Below are 21,282 nucleotides of genomic sequence, written 5' to 3'. Positions count from 1 at the left end.
TTATTTTTTACCGAGCAATAATCGGCATTACACGTAAGTTTAAAGAATTTTTCAAACACAGAATAATTTTGAGCAATAGTAGTGTCATAAATTAATTTTTTAGCTGAAAAATTAAACAATGATCAACAAGATATTTAATACTTTTAGCCAAAGCCGCATTTAATGCAAATAATGTTCTGCAATATTAAGAAAATTTGCATTTATTTTTATATAAAGAAGAATTTAAATAATATTATCAACTTTTATTTAAGTATGAATCATTTAAAAGAATAATAAAAATTAAGACATGTGATGTTGAATCATCAAAGATACTCCACATATGCGACATAGTGTTGAACATCAAAGACACTCCACACACGCGATATAATGTTAAACATCAAAGATACTCCACACGCGCGACATAATATTGAACATCTAAGATATTCCACACACGCGAACAATTACTGATTACGTTTACAAAAACCGCGCAAATAATATAGGATTGAACAAGTGCTAGAGATGCCACAGAGCAAAGCACAAAATGTACGATGATACCCGTTAGTCAAAATCATATAAAATACGAATAATTGAATAAACCGTAAATATTTTTTATACGGCATAGTTAAATATCTAAACGGCGCCCGGCGAAAAGCGAAGGGGGCGTGCCGCACGGAAAAACCCAGGGGGGGAGAGTGTCGCGCGGCGAGGTGGTTGACTACGTCATCACTTCGGCATTCGCTCGGCGCTCTCAGAGGGAGACGGATGTGTTTTACGAGTCTCATTAATTAATGGCGACTAGATATCTACGAATTGTCTAAAACTAGGAGTATTCTAAGAGTTTATAGGTTGTATTACACATTTTTTCCTTTATTTCTTAGATTCATTACTCATATACAGATCACGAATATTTCAAATATTTCGTATGTTCTCAGATGTACGGTAACTAACATTAAAAATGAGATTCTTATTGTTAAATGCATGCTATTTACACATATTATTCTATTTAGTCGAAATTGTTTTATAATTTAAAATAAATTCTTACATTTATCTTCATTAAAGGATGTATGATATATTATTATAATTTTTATTTAATTGTACATCAAAAAAAAAGAGCAATCAAAATTGATATTGGGAATATAATATTGGGATGTTAAAAGAATTGCACGTGAGCAATTGTGTAAGAAAAATCACGCTAATAAGAATCTCTTTTTACTTCTTGCCTTTTGCACATTGTAATTGGTACAAAAATATTTAAAATTAACGTCAATTATGTTGTATTATTCCTCGGTATATCACAATATAATTACGATATCACGACTGATTAAACGACTCGCTCCACTAAAATTAGAAATAATTGTTTTATTAACCAAAGAACATCAAAAATGTAAAGAATATATTGTTTTACTTATTCGTAATATTCATTATTATTTCGACAATCAGACGGTTGACGCGCGGCCTTGAAAGGGGGGGAATGGCACAGGGTGGCACGGAGCGGCGCGTTGTTTACGTTATGCGCGTAGTTACCGCTAGGTCATTCCCTTCCCGAGATTCGTACAAACAGGTAGTCGTGTCGCATGCGATTCTTTCACATTACTTTTTAAAATCTTATTGCGAAGTATGCCAAATATGATACGAAACGTTGTACTTTATGAATAATTAATCATTCTAGTATATATATAATCGTATATGAATATTCATAAAGTACAACATTTCGTATTATATATCTAGCATTTTTTGCGATTATTATATGTTTTAAAAAGAAATGTGAAGAAGAGCAGTACGCGACACGGCTACTTGTCTGTACGAACGGTATCACACGAGGCATTAATGCTAATATTCTCATATGAATATTCTCATGCGAATGCAACGCAATTCACAATTCTTTCACAATTAATATAGTTTAATATCTGTTCTGATTTTATTTCGCAATGATAACGAATTGCGGACGTGTGTGTTTGATGTTCGTTGCTAAAAGTTAACCGATTGCATAGTAATTGCATAGTAATATGGATAATAACTATATATTACATTTTTCAGATTATCTTCCCTCTCACGGGTACACCTTGTCGTGGTGGGAGGGCTCAGTACTCAGAGGATGTTTACAAGAAAAGACGATTTTTTTCAAATGTCTCAAAATTTTCGGATATATCTGAAAGTATGTATATAAATTTTTAGATATTGAATAAAATCGTTCTCTTCGTGTAAAAATCCTCTGGCGAAGCTAACGTACCCTCGTCGCCGATTTGAAAAGTAAACGAACCGTAGCCGGTTCGTCGCGTCGGGCGTTTCGGGAGTGTCGTTCAAGTTATCGGACTCAAGTTATTGTCCGCGCGCGATTATAGTGTATTCGCGAGTGATTTACGCGAGTGTCCTGTGCGAGAGGATGTCAACCCGATTCTGAGAGGAGGAGGAGGTCTGGGAGAGGCATCGAGCACCGGCGGAGCAACCTTGCGGTAAATATTATTTTTTACTTATATAATATCAATATCTTTCTTCTGTTAAATTTATTCTTGAGTAGTTTTATTTTAACGATTTAAAAATATTAATATTAGAATAAAAGCATTATTTTAAAATTATTTTGAAATTTTATAAATATGTATTTTTAAGAAAATGTATAATTATTTTTATAAATATAACTGAATAGTGAATTAAAAAATTCGATGCTTGTAAAAATTATACATTTTGAATATTATATGATTTTATTTTCAAGAGAACTTTGCATTTAATTTTTTGAAATATTGGTTGATTTTTTTATGTGTTTTAATTTTTATTTCATACTTTTTTTTGTTACAGAATCATCGTAGCGACGTTGCTGATATAACTCCGCTGTTGCGCATCGGATTGGTGAGTGATAAATTAATGTTTTTATTGGGGCAACGGATGTGTGGTAATTTTATTAATTACTATATATCTATAGATGCATATATGCATCAATTTATTAAAAATATACGGATAATTATATGTATCCAGACATCCGTTGCCTTAAAATGGATAAGTTATAACAAATTGGGAAAAACTTCATCCTGAATACTTTTTTATTATATGGAATTTATTGTGCATGCACTGTGAAATTTACAATGTCACGTTATATCAACTCAGTAAAAAATGTTTTTATTATAAATATGTATGAATAAATATCCATAAATATGTATAATCATAATATATGAAATATGTCCGTACATGTTCATACATCTTTCTTTTGTAAAATTACTTTTAGTGTGATTGAAATAATAATAGTAATGTGAAAATATTAAAAATGATTAAAAAGATAATTTTTATACTATTTGTTTTAGAAAAAAATCAAGTTTGAAGAAATGTAAAAAAATTACTTATGTATAATTATATATAAAATTATGCATAATTAAGTATGAGTAATATTTTTTACATTTTTTCAAACTTATTTTTATTCTGAAACAGTAGAAATTAATACTTTAATTATTTTTAATGTTTTCACACTGTTTATTTTTATTACATTAAGAAGTAATTTTACAAAAGAAAAAGATATGTATGAACATGTATGAACGCATTTCGTATATGATTATACATGTTTATAAATATTCATGCACAAGAATTTTTTTACCAGGGCACTTTGAATTATTTCTAATTATTATTAAATTTAGCTAATTATTTGTATCAAATTTTTTGTACTAATGGTAAATTCATACACGTTAATGAACGCTTGATTATTAAGTAATTTAATCTGAAAATTGTAATAAAAAAATAAGTTCTTTTGATAGTCGTTTTTTATATTAAATTAATGCATCTTGGAAATTAAAACAAAAAAAATAAAATATTTGTATTTTTCAAATATATAAAATACCGGAATTTAAAAAATAAAGATTATATAAAATAATTAAAGTATGACATTATTATCTATGGATACTATTATATAGAAAAGTGTTTATTACAGCCGGATAAAAAATTTTTCATGCATGAATATGTATACATATATATAAACATACATAAACATGCATAAATATTCATAAACATGTACAATTATATATGAAATATGTTTGTACATGTTCATACATCCTTCTTTTTTTTTGTAAAATTATTATTCAGCGTAATAGAAATAATAATAATAATGTGAAAACATAAAATATAATTAAAGGGATAATTTTTGCATTGTAACGTGAAAACATTAAAAATAATTAGAAAAGTAATATAATTTTTTTACATTCCTTCAAATTTGTCTTTCCAAAACAAATAGTATGAAAATTACTTTTTTAATTATTTTTAATGTTTTCACGTTATTATTATTATTTCTATTACATTAAAAAGTAATTTTACAAAAGAAAAAAGGATGTATGAACATGTATGGACATATTTCATATATAATTATACGAGTACATGTTTATGAATATTTATGCGTGTTTATGTATGTTTATACATATTTATATATATTTATATATATTCATGTATATTCATGCATAAAAAATTTTTTACCGGGAGTTTAATAAATATTATTTTATTATTTTTCCTCTAATCTATCCCATCTTCAAATATTCATTCAGGATTAAGTTTTATTCAAGTTTGTGCAAAAAAGCAATACCTATATTCACATATACGTATATGCATAATATGAACTGTTTTCTAAGAAATTCCGTCTATTGTTTCACATTTCTTTGTATACATCTTACTAATGAAATGATAAAAATTTTAATGTTGAACATATAATTTATTAATCTCGCGTTTCTGTAAAATACATTTTATGTTTATTAATTATTATTATTTATCTCAATGCATTTACTTGAGCCTAATCTTTTATAACTTATCCATATGTAGTAACTGGATTTTATACCAGTTAAAGTAGTAACATGATGTAAGATCCAATATACATTTTATCAAGAAATTTAAATTAAGAATTTTATCTTATAATTATTTTAAAATTGCGTTCAAAGTTTTACATGACTTAAAATATTTAATTTTGAAATAATAAATTATTCAAAAAATGATTCTAATAATATACTAAATACGATAGGGATATGTTTACTGATGTGAGAGAAAATTATCCCTTTCGGATCTTACATCATTCTGAATTTCTTATCTCCGCATGTTTTGAGATGAAATTCAAGCAACAAATCGTTCGAATCGTTCGAAAAATACGTACATGGGCCTTGAATTTTATCGGATGATAATCGATTTAATAATTTTTGATCATTTATTCTTAAATTAAATTTTTTTGATTACATTATTACAAAATTTACATTAAGAAATTTAATCTAATTTCGTAATATTTGAGATTCTTTTGAAATAAAAATGTTATTGACGTGAAATTTTTTATTTATTTTAGATTTATTTTTAATCGAATATTTATATTTTTGATTTTGAATAAACACGAGTAGCAGCATAAATGCGAAATTTATATATTCGTGTATTAATAGAATTATTATTACTATTATTATTATTATTATTAATTGTTTATATTAATATTTAATCAATTTTATTAATATGTTGGCCTCGCGACGCGTTCGTGTTTCGCGCATCATACAAAAGCGTAAAGTCTTACGCTTATTGTCAGCGATATTAGTCGGCAGCAGTCGGCAGAAAAAGGAGTATTTCTCCTTATTGTCAATTTCTGGCTTATGAAGCCAGAATATTGGCCAGGAGCAACGAAAGGTGAGTTCAATCTGGCCAGAAGAAAGAAGAGAATCTCTACCAGCCCAATGAGCACAATGTAAAATCGACGCATAAGACAACTTTAATATATCTTTCAGAATTCTTTATAAAATATCTTAAAGATATCTTAAAGTTATTTTATTTAATAGATTTTAGACATTTTGCTCATTGAGACGTAGATTGATGTGTGACGCTAATTTAAGTGTGTAGAAGGTAAACTGAATATTCGGGAGGGTAATTTGCTCGCAAATTGCGAGTTCTCATATTTTTTGAGAGTCAATCTTTAAAATACAAAAAAAAAACTATCAAACAACAGGGCTAATTAGAGACAGCGCGGATGATCAAGCGCAAATTTGATAGATTAAAAAAAATCTACAAAACTTGCGCTTAATTATTCACGCTGACTTTCATTAGCCGTGTTATTTAATAATTTTTTTTGTATTTTAAAGATTGAAAGAGCCTCTTTTAATTATTTTATTGCTTATTGCTTATTTATTATTAGTATGATCGCGATTAAATTATCCCACTAAATTTATTAGTAGGCGGATAGGACATTGGCTATGGTTAGACATTGGCTGCGTTCCGTTGCAAAGCAGAGAAAGCAGCTTTGCAACTGTTGTATAATTCTTCTATGTGATTGATTTGTACATTTAAATCCATAAGGAGGCAAAAGCAAGAACCAATCGTATTGAAGAATTTTAAAACAATCGAAAAGCTACTTTCTCTGAATGTAGCCATTGACGTATTATATTCGCGATGTTATTGCACATTTATGAAGTAGGAAGGAATACACGGGTAGAGATAGGTATCCGCGAATAGGCACGAATGAGAGTACGGGTATGTAGGACGGTAATAAGTATGAACGGTAGGTAGGGACTGTATAGGTAGAATAATAAGTATTAGACAGGTAGGACTGAAGACGTCATATGTATATACTTGATAATTGGAAATAAAGGATTAAAAATTAAGGAATAAAATTTTTAATTAAGTTTTATTTAATTATCAGCATCTTATTCCAATTATCAAATATGAAAATAAGTCAAATTAATTTCAAATTTTATTAAATTTTCAGCCACCCTTAAATTTTTTTGTAAAATTCTATACACGTTCAAATTATGTAACGCGTTATTATCGTAATTAACTTTATCGTAAATAAATGTATAAAAATATTAGGTACGTAATACACAATTTATGTAAACTATGTCCAGATGAATGCTATAATCATACTTTTGTAATTTGCACAACGATTCCTGGGCAAAAATGTTGTATGGACATATTTTATATATAATGATATCTAATTGTATATAAAATATGTCAATTTTTTATATAATCTTGTATAATTATTAATTTTATATAATTAATATATATACATATATATGAAACATTTTTTCCCGGGTTACTAATTAATTATACATTTACTGGAATATATATATGCATATATATCTATTCAATACAAATAGCATTTATCTTGTAATAAACTAAATTGTTGCGTAATCGTAATTGATGTAAATTATACGAAATCGACGAAACTTATAACAACAAAAATTGTTTAGTGATTTAATAACTTTAATAAATATTTAATTAAAACATTTTTTTTTATTTAGATTTTGTTCCGCATATCAAAAAGTCATTAATAATTTTAAGTAACTTTTTATTAAAAATTTGATGTTTAGAATAATCGTCATTTTTTCTTTGTACTTAATATAAATTCATTAAATAAGTCATAAAGATTGGAGCTTTGACTGAGGCAATGGTTAAATATTAACTTTTACTTGCTTTTCAATATTTACATTTTTAACATTATAAAATTACAAGCATATTTTAGTAAACAATTTATTATATGCAAAGGCCTCATATCGCTGTCTCTCGCGTCAGATGAATGACAGGGATTACGTGATTTGTATCAATGGAAAGTCGAAATCATTTTCATCATGGAGAATTATTCCTCATCGTTTTTTCGTGAAGTTCATTCGCGAAGTCTAGTTTGGTATGTCTTCGAAGATTCTTATGCAGGATTGAAATTAATCCCGGGTTTTCTCGTCTGCAGTTACTGGTAGTAATAATTTTGTTAATAAGTCAATGATAATTACTATATATTTTAAAGTCAAGTAGTTAATTCAGTTTTAGCATATAATTTTCTGAATAAATATGGTTACGAAAGTATATATTTAATTTTCTAATTGTTATTTTAAAATTATTTTTAGGTATTGGACACATCCCGCCATTGCAGAATATTTTTAATTGTTAATTTATATGTATATACACTTTACTGTGATAAAATACGTGCCGATATTATGAGGTTATATTTAACGAATATTGATTTTTGATATTTACATAACTTTTTTCAAAATTCTTTACAGTTAACAATGTTATCTTGATTACATAAGTTGAATTTTAAATGTATAGGTACAAAAAATTCAAGATAAGTCGGATGAATACTCTCATATTAGCGGGATTAATCATTGTAATTTTTGAAAAATAAAGAATTGTTAAATTTTTTATAATAAATTTTTTAATACAAATGTTCTTTAAAATTCCGTTATTATCGGGTTCGGCTCATCTCGAACAGTTGGTACCCGAGAAACTTTTGTACCCATACATATAAAAAATTACAATAACGCATGTATTTTATTATTATTAAATATATTCTTTACTAACCACTATTGCATAAGGAAATCATTCTATCTGTTTATTTTTAATAAAAGATGATTTTTAGTCACGTGTGGCAGAACATATTTTCTCGCGAATGTTAATGTTATATTAAAGATGTGATAAAAGTGGTAATTGTAATTGACATGTTACCAAAATTATTACTATCGCTAAGTAGTCTGAAAGATTCGGGATTCACACCGCAGTCCTGTAACAAGATCTGGTATTTGACGGATTGCTTAACTTTTCTTTGCAAATGGATCTTGTGAAATTTATGTAGAATCAAAAATTAAGTTTGCTTTCCGCTATGAAGATTGTTCTTTGTATCGGATACTATTCAGCATACCACGAGACGGAGAGATTTTGATATAATGAAATTATTGAAATAGTTATTTTGAACGCGATGAAAGTACTATTATAAATATATTAATGACATTTTATCGCATTATTAAGTTTTATATTTGCAAATTAATAGTAAATAATTAATAGTAAATACGATCTAATTGTTGTTAGTATTTCTTCTGCGTTTATCAATATTTTATTAAACATTGGTTTAGGAAAATTTATGTTATCGCCATATATATTTTCGACGTTTTCGTATAATCCCGCATTTTGTTAAAATTTGCAAAAATTTGTTAATTATGCTCCTATGTTATCATTTTTATTATATTTTGAGCAGCATTGATAATTGTATATTGTATTGTAAATAATTATTATTTGTAATATCGAATTGTATAAAGGATAATACAATAAGGAATAATATTTAAAGAGTTATTGCAATTTCATTAACAAAATACAATAAAATAATTAGATATAAAAATAGAAAAATAAATTAAAGATATACTTACCTGCAAAAATAGGCTACTAAATTAGTAGTTTGTTTATTTGATGGATGAGTATACTTACAAAAAAAAGAGGACCGCCAATAAAATTGGCAGGGGTGGTGGAGGGCCTCGTTTTTACTAAATTATACCTTAAATGGACAATATATGTTTAGAAGAGATTAAATTTATTAAAAGTTTCTATAATTATTAGTAATTATAGAGACTTTGATACATACTAGTAATTATAGTCGGCACGCTTCTGTCCTGAGAATTTAGTACAGAGACGAATCACATCTACTTTCGATGATACGATTTTATCGATAGTGTCAGAAAATGTATGTAGTCACGTAGTTCCCAAAATGAAAATGGATGTACGGGTGATTTCGATTGTAACAGGAAAAAAGCCGGCATGACCTCTCTTAGGTTTTTCTCTGATGCAACCAAGGGAAAATGCTAAACACCCGTTTCCATCAATGTAGATTAACTTTAATCTTGGTTCAACTTACTCTTCGTCTTTTTCTAATTTTTAAAACTAGAAAAAGACGCAGAGTAAGTTGAACCGAGATTAAAGTAAGAGGATCCCTTTTGCTTACAATCCCGATTGCACACACCACTCATATCAGCTGATGCTTAGTAATTTTATACTGCTTTACCAATGAGAATATTTTATTTTTAAATTGGCCAATTAGCAACGCATGTGTGCAACATGCAATGTGTGTAATCAGAATCTTCCCGATTAAAGTTAATCTACATTGGTGGAAACGGACATAAGAGTAAGAAATTAGTAATACTAATTTCGTGATTTATTAGTTTTGTGATGTTTAAAACTAATTAATAATACTTGATTTTTATTTAAAACTGTGATTTTAAGGTTATCATTCGAGTTTGATTATCAATATAGGGATGATAACTGTAGAGAAAAAATTGTAATTTTTCGGCAATATATAACTTATATAAGATATTATAGCATTAAAAGTGTGCATATTATATAGCATTTATATAATAAAAAATCATGAATTTAATAATGTATTATTGAAAATAATGTATTATTGTAATATTTATGTTAATAATCATAAATTTTTATTAATTGTCAATAACGTTATCGTTCGCCAATTATTCCCGGTCTTTAATAAGTATTTCGTCGATGACGAATATTAAGCGGCAATTTTGATCATGTGATCTATTTTGACGCTGAATGAGCGTTGAGCGTCTGCATGAAAAGGCACCTGCAGGCTTTGGTTTATTTCTAACCTAACTAACCTAACTTTACCAGGAGTAGGTTTGTTGTGTTTGTTGCTATTGAAGTATGTATTGCACAGACATGTGTGACAATGTCGTATCAAGACTCCGGTTTTTCTACGATGTACGATCGTCAGGACGACTATGATCTCGACGAAGACAATGAAGAGTATTTGGAGGAGGATAGGGATGCCGAGGAGCAAGATGAAAGCGATGAAGGTAATAATAAAAAGAAATTATATACATTTGCATGAGGAGTATTTTTCTCGCATGATTTCATATCCTTAATTTTTAGAGTTATACCTTCCCTATATTATATATTAAGTAATATGTAATATAAATTAAGTAATATGTTGAAGAATATTTGTAAAAATTAATAAATTTTTTTAGATACCGAAGAGGCAAGTGAAACTGATATGGGAAAATCTGAAGAATATACAGAAATCAAGGAACAGTAAGTCTGCAAAGTTACTATACATGAATTTATTTATTTATTTATACTGAAAATTATATTTTATATGCAATCTTTCAGAATGTACCAAGATAAATTAGCTAGCTTGAAAAAGCAGCTGCAGCAATTGAAGGAAGGCACACATCCTGAATACAATCGTAAACTAAAACGACTAGAAGCGCAATATAAGGAACGGTATTATTTATAATTTCTTTTTATCAACACGATTATTCATATGAATTTTTTCTAATTGAGATGTTATCTTTGCCAGACTGAGACTGAATATAGTTTATCGGGATTACTTGACGGAATGGGTTGAGCGCGATTATATATCTGAGAAGAAAGCAGCAGCAAAAGAATTTGAAGAAAAAAAAATCGATCTTAAGGAAAATCTACTTACTGATATGGAGGAAAAACGAAAAATGATTGAGACAGATCGTCACACAATGGAACTCACTGGTGATTCTATGGAGGTATTTCAATTTATTTTTAAATTAACTTAAATAATACACACACGCGCACACACACACACACACACACACACACATATGTATACAATGTATACATGGTATTTCTAAATAAATACATATGTATACATGGTATTTCTAAATAAATGTAAAAAATTTTAGATTATCTTTTGTCAAAAATTAAAGAGTTTTTTTACAATATATAAACATGTATATGTACTCCTATATCCCTTTCTGAGGAGTTACATTCCTTAAAAAGATAAGGTAAACATTAAGTTTATTTTTTTTTAATTTTGGATAAGATATACAAATGAAGATGATTAGAGTAACAATAATCAAAATTATTTAATTTATTAATAAATTTTTAATGATCTAAAATAAAGATCTCTTTTTGAAATATAATAAGGAGGTTATTAATATTACAAAAAAATAAAAACTTAATTTTTACCTCTCCTTTTAAAGAACTTAAAGAGGGCTGCAGAGATATGAAAATTATATGAAAAATTCTCCTTAATTTTTAATAAAAAGATCATCCCTCAAAATTTTTTGCATTTATTTAGAAACACTCTGTATATATATATTTTTCTTACTGACATCATTCTATTTTGTAATTAGGTAAAGCCTGTAATGACGAGAAAATTACGCAGACGTCCCAATGATCCAGTACCTGAAAAAGTAGAGAAACGGCGAAAACCACCTCCTGCACAATTAAATTACATATTGGACGATAAAGATATCGAACTTGACTTAAAAGCAATCAATCGTGCAAAAGCGCCGACCACTATTCGCAAACCAGGTGCTCAGTACTTAATATCTTAAAATTCACGATTCAAAATACTATAGCAAAATATCTTGGAAAAATTTAAGTAATGAAAATCTATGACCCCTTTATTTCTTGTAATTTGTACAAAAATTTACAAAATTTTGAATAGTTGCGAATTATAACTTTATGCTATGATTACAATATTTAGTGTTTAGTTTTTCCAGAACTATAGTATTTGATCCTTGCGAATTTTATGATACTTTGTACATAGATGTAAAGAAGCGAACCTAATCAATGTAAAAACTAAGAATAAGAAATAAATTTTTTAGTTAATACACATTTTTTAGTTAATAGAACTGTATTTACAGTAGTTTTGCCACATTACAACGCGGTAAATATTCCATCGCAACATATATCACAGCCGCCTGAAACCCCATTGGTTGAAACTCGGATAGAAGACGGGAAATTATTATATGAGCGAAGATGGTACCTTTGATTTATTTCTGTATTACTTTATATTCAACTACTTGAATTCTTCTTAAATATAAAGGAATCCTTTCGTCGAATTTCGTTAAAGGTTTCATCGTGGTCAACCTGTCTATGTTGAAGGCAAGGATCTTAATAGATTCGCAGCTAACATTTCTGCAATTGGCACCGAAGCGGTAAGTGTTTAAAGCATTAAATAAATCGCGCATCATCGCAAGATATTTATTTTTTTAGATTTGGGTGAAGAAAGTAACGGACAGCAGCAAAGTACGCATTTATACATCGCAGTTGAGTCGTGGAAAGATCTCCATCAAACGACGAGCTTCCTAATCAACTTCTTTATTATCCTCGATATCTATTGTTAAACTTGCGACACATCACACTTATTGTTTCTATTTAAAGCAATATTTTTCGGCATTAAATCAATAATTTTCACGCTACTGGTTTTCTGCCACCAGTAAAACCATGCTTTTTGATGATATCGTACTGCCATGTAGATCCAAACGAAGAAAGACAGGATTAGTAACGCCATCATTGTTAGTAAGGAATAGGTAGTCCATCGCGCGGGTGGAAAATTGTCGTAATTATTCATAGCGTAAAAATCGGCAGCCACTACACAGATGTAAGAACACGCAATGGTCATTGGTGTCACTATAAGACATCTTAGTAGATCGGCCTTCACATTGCGGACATACATCTGATCGCTGTGATTCAGGTATAACCAGATTATAACAGATCGAAGAACCTTGTAACGAGGCGTGCGTTCCATGCGGAACTCGTGGCCGCACAATTCACAATTATTCCTATTGCTTTCTTCTAACCACCGTTCCAAACATTTTAGATGGATCGCGCCCATTGTTCCCTAATCCCAATTGTCATTATTATAATTATATAGTTATTGTGAAACATGGACATATTTTTCAAATGTATTTGATTGAAAAAATTAAGTCACTTTAAATTAAAATCTTTATAATTTATTAAAATAAAAAAATTAAAATAAAAAAGAAAGAAATACATATAGAGCTATTTAAATTTTCAATATCCTGGATCTTCAGAAATTTTCAACTTTTAGTTTTCCTAATTATTGTGTATAATGGAATTTTGCACTCTATCCTCCCGAACCTTACACTTGCACGGATACATAATAGGTAGTTCTTGATTAGGATCATAACAAATACGACAGTGTACGTCTTCCATCGAATCATACGATAATCGATTTCTTTTTTCTGATGTAACATTTTCGAATTCCGATTGGTGTATGTGTAGCGATTTCTGCTCCAATTCTGTTTCTATTTTTGAAATTATACTATCCAAAATGTCAGTTATCGAATTGCTTTTCTCAATCATTATGAATGAAATTTCTGCACAAATATTTTTATAAACAAACAAACTGCACGAAACATAAGACGAATGTGTCATATAATTCATAGATGTGTTGGAAAAGGAGATTAAAATAAGGAGCTTTATTATTGTGTGTATAAAAATTTGTATTATATTATAGTGGATACAGTTGAGTTAGTCGCGTGAAATAATCTTAAAGAGCCATAACTATATGTGCACTTTATAATTAATGAGTAAACTATAAACGAATGTTTGTTACTCCGCCATCATATCCACACTGAGACAATCTTCACCCATATTACTAGGCGACGTCTCAAGTTCTCCAATTTCATTAGATTCACTAAAAATTGGTTATTTTAATAATTTCATTTTTATTAAAGATCCAAAAAGGGATAAAAAATATTTATTAGTAACAAATAAACTTACCTGTCCAAAGAAGGATCATTACTAAACATCTCTGTTGGAACTGTAGGTGGTGCTTTCTCTGGCACAAGTTCCAGATATGTCTGGCGAGATTCCAAATGTCTTTCTACTTCCTCAGGTGTCATATGTCCGTCAGACATCAAGGACATTGGAACCAAATTATTCGTGGATTGTACCTGAAGTAACAAAAATCCATATTATGATAATCTTGTAATAAAATGTAATTTTTAAACATGAAATATATAAATGTATTTACTATAGGTGTGTTGTTCGTTTTAGCAACTTTTGGAGCACTCCTTTTCTTCTTACTAGTGCTGAGTGGTTTTGTGACCATAGACGAATGATGAGAAGTATGATTATTGATATTCATCTCAACTTTTTTCCTAAAAATTACATAAATTCATATAATAAACAATGAATAAAACTTATGCTTTATAGGTAGTTTCTTTTTATATCATATAAGTATTGTTGATACACAAAATTACCAGATGTCTTTTTACTAGTATAGAGTCTGCACAATATTTTAAAATAAAAATCCTATATAAAAATGACAGGATTATATTTTTCAAATAAATAATTAAAGTTGGTTATTATAGCAGTTACAATTAATACGCTCAAGTATCATATATTGTATAATAATGTCCTTATGCTAGGACTCAATTATCAAATATTAATATAATTAAAGTATTTACAGTAAAATTAGCATAAATTCAGTTTTCTATTTTAAAGTGTTAATAGTTTCATAAGATATTAATTTATTTAAAAAATTAACTAATTAAAAAAGTATTATAATCTCGACATTTATAAGAATCTTGTATACGAATTTTTTTCCTCCTATAATGGTGCATAGAATCTGCCAATGAAAAGACATCCAGTAATTTGGGAACATCCTGTATGATAATAAATAAACATTTCAACACAGCTTCTCATTGGTTTATGATAAAGTTTCCTTTATTTCATAACCTGATTATTATATAATTTTCTTACCTCTTAGAATTATCAAGACGAACAACTTCTTCATCTGATGAATCAGTTTCATCGCTTTCACTAAATGACGCATCTACTTTTTCATATTGCAGCAAGCGATCTAATAGGAAACTTTTATCTCTATTCACCTTGAGCAGTTTCCTTTGTGTAGAACGCAAAGCTTCTTGGAAACATTCATTCTCCTGCAACATAATACATATTTTATTGTGAAATAAATAATATAGATAAATATTAGATATTGAAATATTCCTTGCATACATAAATCAAAAATTTCAGCTTCCGTTTGAGATTGCGATACTGGTCCTTATAATTAGGCACTTCTTCCTCGGGACTCTCCTCATCGTCTTCTTCTTCTGCATTGTTGTTGGCAATGGATCTGCAATACCATCCTTCCAACATTGATCATCTGCAACTATAAAAAAAATTGCTTTTTTAACTGTCAACACTCATAGAAACACTTCTTTAAATAAAACTTGTTTATTAAATTTCACATTACAATACAAAATAACTAGTGCAGTAAATTATTAATAAATTTGAACAAAAAAGAAATTTATCTAGACACATATTTTTTATCAAAAAGAAATTAATGAATAGGCAATCAATACAAAATTAGAATATAAACTCAACAAAGAGTTCTTCAGAGACGCACTTTGGTTTCGTGCTGGGAGGTTAAGTCGCGCAAGAAACTCGTTAACTTATGCGTCAGCTGTTAAATTGTGCAAGGAAACGAATGTCGAGCTGTAACGAGCCGTAATATTATCAGCCGATTTTCTTTTGCACTCACTTGAAACCCCAGAACGATTTGTCGCACGTCGCAAGCGCTCGCGGCGGCCAATTATTGCGAAGATAAATAAGCTGTTTATGACTGGCTTCCATTCTGAACTCTTTATCGATTCTGTAGTAACTTCAGCGCCTTGCCGGTCGAACGGAAGCGCGCGTCGAATCATATCAGTGCTGTAAATATCAAGAAAAGAAAACATCGAGACATGATGAAATATCCCTAGTAATTTGAAAAGTATTTTACACATCAAAAGCTATAAAATATAATTTTTTAATGAAAAAATTAATACTTTTTTATGTCATTATTATTGATAAATTTTTATTTTTACAATATATGCAAAAGAAGGGTAAAGAGCCAGTAATGTAGTAACAAAATTTAATTAAAATTCAATCATAAATTACAAAACGACTACACAAACGTTTCGATTCCGCTCCGAGTCATTTTCAATGTTGCGGTAATATTAAAACATCGCTATAAAAATATCTATAATATTACATTCTTCATATCGTATAGTGCTTTGCGAGTCAGTTATATCAAAATTCATTGAAAAGCGGAATCGAAACGTTTGTGCAGTCGTTTTGTAATTTATGATTGAATTTTAATTAAAGTTTGTTACTACATTATACTGGCTCTTTGCCCTTCTTTTGTATATATTGTTTTATACTTACAGAGCCTTATTATTATTTATTAATTTTTTATTTTTACCATTTTACAGCAAGTTTATTTTTGCCATTTTACAAACGGATAATTATTTTTAAATAACTGACATTTTTTATTTCCATGATATAATATGTAGCAAATTCGATTGGATGCACTCAATGTGTACTGGTGCATATTAAAGCCATTGTACATAAATTGACATAAAAATATTTAATATAAATATAAAAATGGATTAAACCTCAAATCGGATGAAATCCTCAACACATCTTGGTAAAAAATTGTTTATGCATAAATGTATATAAATATGTATAAACATATATATATATATAACTATGTATAAATATTCATAAACATATATAATTATATAGGTATATGAAATATGTCCATGCATGTCCATATACATACATCCTTCTTTTTTTTGTAAAATTACTTTTTAGTGTAATAAAAATAATAACAATAATAATAAAAAGACATTAAAAATAATTAAAAGGATTATCTTTGCATTATTTGTTTTAGAAGAAATCAAGTTTGAAAAAATGTAAAAAATTGCTGAGTAAATGTTGTATACGTAAATAGTACTATTCTTTTTGACTAAACTTTTAAACTAGTTTATCTTTTTTCCTCTTCTTTCTTCTTGGAGAGAAAAGGAAAAAAGATAAACTGGTGCAAAAGTTTAGCTAAAAATTTAAGAACAGTTCTAATATTATATGCGTTAATATTTACTGCAATTTGTTAACAAAATTCGAATAAAATATTATTAACTCTTAGATAAATATAAAAATATGCTTTGAGGAGATTTTGAATGTATTTTTTCTTTCAATTCAAATAACATCAAATTTTTTTATTTTTTATTTTTTAATAATTTATGTATGCAGTAAATAATGTTTTCCCCGAGTATGCAATTAAACACATACTTGCTGGTTATCAGAGAAATATATACGAAAAATTACGCATTTAACAAATTTTTGTTGTGCACTTACCAGCTCATTGAACCTGAAGATATACAATAAATTACGCTTTCAACCGTGTATATTGATACACACAAAGCTTTATTTTATTTTGAAAAAATTAAAAAATAAATGATATATAAGTTCCTGAGACATAATTTTTATAACGTTGTTACAACTTGCAAAGAGTGTATATTCCTTTTAGAAAAAAATAAAAAACTGAAAAACATTAATTTTTATCACAAATATGACTTGCGCAGTTCTTCTGCATATTTCTTTTTTAAATTAAAAATTTGTTCAAAAATTTCTAAAATACAATAAAAATATAAAAATAAAAATTAAAAAGAATTTAGAAGAAATTTTACAATAAAGTTTTTTAAGAACGATCTCCTTTATATATCTTTTAATTTTTCTTTCCTGAGGCTGTTTCTTACAAAAATGTGCGTATTTTTTTTAATATATTAGGAGTGTGATTTAGTTTTGAAAGTTTTGTAAGAAATGTTCAATGTTGTCGAAGACATTTCAATCACAGCTATTATTTTTTTAATATTACTTTATGATATTTAGTCATTTACTAACAATAAATGCAGTAAACATCGTGTTTGTACCATTTAAAAAATGGAGCTTCCTAAAGAGCATTTTCGATATGCATTGATCGAATGTTTTTTAATCAGAAGAAAATAGCGGTTGAAGGTCATAGAATTTTGATAGAAATTTATGATATTGTTCCATCAATTAAAACACATGTGAATATTGATTCTGTCGATTCAAAAGGTTCTGTCGATTCAAAAGTCGATTCAAAATGCTAATTCTATTAAATTACCGCAGTAATATCACGAGTTAAATTGACTAGCAATTTAACAAATTTTTGATGCTTATTCGCATCTTCGAAACCATCTTAATAATGTTGAATGACATATTAAAAGAATTAATTATTTACAGATTTTAATATGTCATTCAACATTATTAAGATGGTTTCGAAGATGCGAATAAGCATCAAAAATTTGTTAAATTGCTAGTCAATTAAACTCGTGATATTATTGCGGTAGTTTAGTAGAGTTAGCGTTTCATGACCAAAAAATTATTTTGGCGCGCGTTTCTAGGGACTACATACATAGTATATAAATTCAAGAATCATACAAGCATTAAGATCTAGCTAGACCGGTTAAAGCTTTGATTTCTATAATATATGGGATATGTTTAGGACATTATACTAAAATGAAAGTTTTAGAATATTATTGGTCTTATTAAATAAGCACTCTCAAAAATGTTCTAAAACACTTCCATAACATTCTGATCCAAAGTCCTAAAAATGTCCGTCTTTAATCTGAGATCTATTTTTGAATTTTTCAAATATTTTGCCGCTAGATGTTATCGTTTCCCACATTTAAAATTTAGCCAAGATTTTTATATACTAATGTAAGCTCAAACATATAATAATTATTTATATTGGGTTTTTGCATGTACTTTGAGGTGGAGTTTATGTCGAAAACAACAAAAAATTTTTCTTAAAATTTGAGTTTCAAAATTTTTTGTCATTCTCGGTATAAATTTCATCTCACAGATACCGGATATCGGATATCTGGAAAGAATGTAACATCGGATATCCGATATCCGATCGGATTCCGGAAAAATGTTATCTGAAAAAAAAAAACTTATAGAGAAACAAATTGGAATTTTGCAATAATGTATTATATATATATGTGAAGATATTATAGCATTATGAATATGCATACTTATATATAGTATTTATAGAACATTTATATAATAAAAAATCAACAGTTTAATGTTATAAAATTGCAACCGAATATAGGTATTACCGGATACTAATGATATCTGACTATCCGGTCGGATAGTAAAAAAGTGCCAGATAATATCGGATACCATATACTTTTTATTTCCGGTGCATCCCTAGAAAAAACAATTTTATGTAATTTAAATAAAGCAAAAAGAATGAGGATAGGCGTTAATAATAATATGAAAAAACACACATAGAATTACAAATATTTATATTAAGAGTCAATTGTAAATATTCAAAATAAATATGAATCACAGATAATTAAATATTTCGATCCTACGCTTTTCTTGGGTCATTTTTAATAAGTAAAACGGTCTTAATGTTTATAATTGATTACATTGCGGATATATCAATTATTGCATTCAACTATTTTATAAATTGAGAAAATTATATTGGTCAGTATTCATAATAATCGATTCTTATATTTAAGACCATCCTTTAAGTACAGTCTGAAGATGTCATAATCCAATCGCACAGCTATATTAGCATTTTAAAACATTGTACTTAAGGGATATACTTATATAATATTATACTTAAAGTAAGAATAGACTATGATTCGAATAACGGTTACAGAGATGAAAAAAGAATGTGTCAACATTAATAAATTTTTTATATTTCATTGGAATCTCGTTAAATTTATCTCATAGAAAATCCGTTTTATTTTACAAAGAATAAATTAAATTGACTTGGATATAAAATATTGTAAAAACAATATAAAAAAATTAATTTATTAATTTAGCTCTGTCTCTTATCTTTAAAATGCATTTTTGAAAACTTAATTCTCTACGAATATTTTTCGAGCTACTTAACTTTTTGTGAAATGTGAAAAAAATATAAACAATAATGTATACTTTACAAAGAATATCTTAAATAATGCCCGTTAATCATATAGTGTTATTTCTGATAAAAAAACTGAGTTAAAAAGTCCTACCATTTTGCAATTTTTGCAATAGTTATAACGTAATATTAATTTCTAAAGATTGCCGAATAAACAGATAAAATTAATGCATAAAACAATTTTAATCTTTCAGTGTTCTTTGTGAAATATTTTGAAGATGTAAACTGTATTTTGTACAAATATAGTTTTGGAAATCTTATCAATCGGACACCGCAACATTGTAATTTTAAGGTATCTTTGATTACAAGTTTTAATTTTTATATATAGTAATCTACAGACGGACTTTTATTGCTTTATATTTAGTATCAGTATACTTAATGCTCTGGGATTGTCTTGATTTCAGATATTGTATTGATGTAATGTCTGATTTCATTATTTTTATAGATTTATGAGAATTTTTGAATTTACGATGCTTGTGATTATTTTGCGCACCTTGACACCAATATGGACTTTCATTATTTTGACATCTAACATTTACACTATATTGTTGCGGACGTAATATCATATTCATGATGCGATTTTATAGATCTACTTATTTTTTGATATTATTTTATTAGTTGACCCGTTTAATTTAAGTATTATACATTATTTTATCTTTTCTAATTAATTATGTTTATATATAACATTGAAGATGACCCGATCGGGTTCGAAATTACGTCTGTTATTTGTAATTTGCTTTAGATCATGATAATTATATTTGTTTCTTATATTTACACATTTACAATACTTTATTATTTTTTGATTTATAGTCTTTTTATTTTTAATCTATACTGTAGTCACTTATTTTTAATTTGTATTATTGAATGGATGTTGTATGATGCATTTTGAAGATGTTTCGTAAAGAACCCTTAAAGATATCTTAAAATTATTTTATGCGTCGATTTAAGATATTTTGCTTATTGGGTAACCAAAAGAAGTATTCCGAAAATTGCAAAATGATAGAGATCCTTTTGATTTAGTTTTTTATTAG

The 21,282-nt window shown here is 27.7% G+C and overlaps 3 protein-coding genes across 5 annotated transcripts; 1 reads left to right on the top strand and 2 right to left on the bottom strand.

Moving 5' to 3' along the window:
• Positions 1–10,402: 10,402 nt before the first annotated feature.
• LOC108752059 (sin3 histone deacetylase corepressor complex component SDS3) lies at positions 10,403–12,825 on the top strand. 2 transcript variants are annotated; one of them, XM_018492660.1, is made up of 8 exons: positions 10,403–10,529; positions 10,701–10,764; positions 10,843–10,956; positions 11,033–11,234; positions 11,844–12,024; positions 12,360–12,477; positions 12,569–12,653; positions 12,712–12,825. In XM_018492660.1, exons 1-8 carry the CDS (start codon positions 10,403–10,405, stop codon positions 12,805–12,807), a joined length of 987 nt encoding a protein of 328 aa, XP_018348162.1. In that variant the 3' UTR covers positions 12,808–12,825. The 2 variants fall into 2 exon arrangements, with proteins under 2 accessions (XP_018348162.1, XP_018348163.1); XM_018492661.1 differs by having other exon boundaries at positions 12,363–12,477; positions 12,712–12,807.
• Positions 12,817–13,917, bottom strand: LOC108752060 (E3 ubiquitin-protein ligase MARCH3-like). The gene is made up of 2 exons (XM_018492662.1): positions 13,600–13,917; positions 12,817–13,339 (listed from the first exon to the last, which is right to left on the bottom strand). The coding sequence occupies exons 1-2, from the start codon at positions 13,903–13,905 to the stop codon at positions 12,839–12,841; spliced, it is 807 nt and encodes a 268-aa protein (XP_018348164.1). The 5' UTR covers positions 13,906–13,917; the 3' UTR covers positions 12,817–12,838.
• A 145-nt stretch (positions 13,918–14,062) lies between these two features.
• On the bottom strand, positions 14,063–16,120 carry LOC108752061. Of its 2 annotated transcripts, none has more exons than XM_018492663.1 (6): positions 15,878–16,120; positions 15,487–15,640; positions 15,229–15,410; positions 14,498–14,624; positions 14,245–14,417; positions 14,063–14,158 (listed from the first exon to the last, which is right to left on the bottom strand). In XM_018492663.1, the coding sequence occupies exons 2-6, from the start codon at positions 15,625–15,627 to the stop codon at positions 14,074–14,076; spliced, it is 708 nt and encodes a 235-aa protein (XP_018348165.1). In that variant the 5' UTR covers positions 15,628–15,640; positions 15,878–16,120; the 3' UTR covers positions 14,063–14,073. The 2 variants fall into 2 exon arrangements, with proteins under 2 accessions (XP_018348165.1, XP_018348166.1); XM_018492664.1 differs by having other exon boundaries at positions 16,013–16,120.
• Positions 16,121–21,282: the final 5,162 nt, after the last annotated feature.

The sequence above is a fragment of the Trachymyrmex septentrionalis genome, unplaced genomic scaffold (assembly GCF_001594115.1).
Source record: "Trachymyrmex septentrionalis isolate Tsep2-gDNA-1 unplaced genomic scaffold, Tsep1.0 scaffold53, whole genome shotgun sequence".
Lineage (NCBI taxonomy): Eukaryota > Metazoa > Arthropoda > Insecta > Hymenoptera > Formicidae > Trachymyrmex > Trachymyrmex septentrionalis.
Note: the sequence above shows the minus strand (reverse complement) of the source record. Positions and strands in the feature narration are given on the sequence as shown.

Excerpts from the sequence above, each read along its gene's own strand:
- LOC108752059 (XM_018492660.1), top strand. The coding sequence starts at position 10,403 with ATGTCGTATCAAGACTCCGGTTTTTCTACGATGTACGATCGTCAGGAC. Across the intron at positions 10,530-10,700 it reads GCAAGATGAAAGCGATGAAG|ATACCGAAGAGGCAAGTGAA; the intron begins GTAATAATAAAA and ends AAATTTTTTTAG. Across the intron at positions 12,654-12,711 it reads CTGCAATTGGCACCGAAGCG|ATTTGGGTGAAGAAAGTAAC; the intron begins GTAAGTGTTTAA and ends TTATTTTTTTAG.
- LOC108752060 (XM_018492662.1), bottom strand. The coding sequence starts at position 13,905 with ATGAATTATATGACACATTCGTCTTATGTTTCGTGCAGTTTGTTTGTT. Across the intron at positions 13,340-13,599 it reads TGTATCCGTGCAAGTGTAAG|GGAACAATGGGCGCGATCCA; the intron begins GTTCGGGAGGAT and ends AATTGGGATTAG.
- LOC108752061 (XM_018492663.1), bottom strand. The coding sequence starts at position 15,627 with ATGTTGGAAGGATGGTATTGCAGATCCATTGCCAACAACAATGCAGAA. Across the intron at positions 15,411-15,486 it reads AGCTGAAATTTTTGATTTAT|GAGAATGAATGTTTCCAAGA; the intron begins GTATGCAAGGAA and ends ATTATGTTGCAG. Across the intron at positions 14,418-14,497 it reads AAACGAACAACACACCTATA|GTACAATCCACGAATAATTT; the intron begins GTAAATACATTT and ends TTGTTACTTCAG.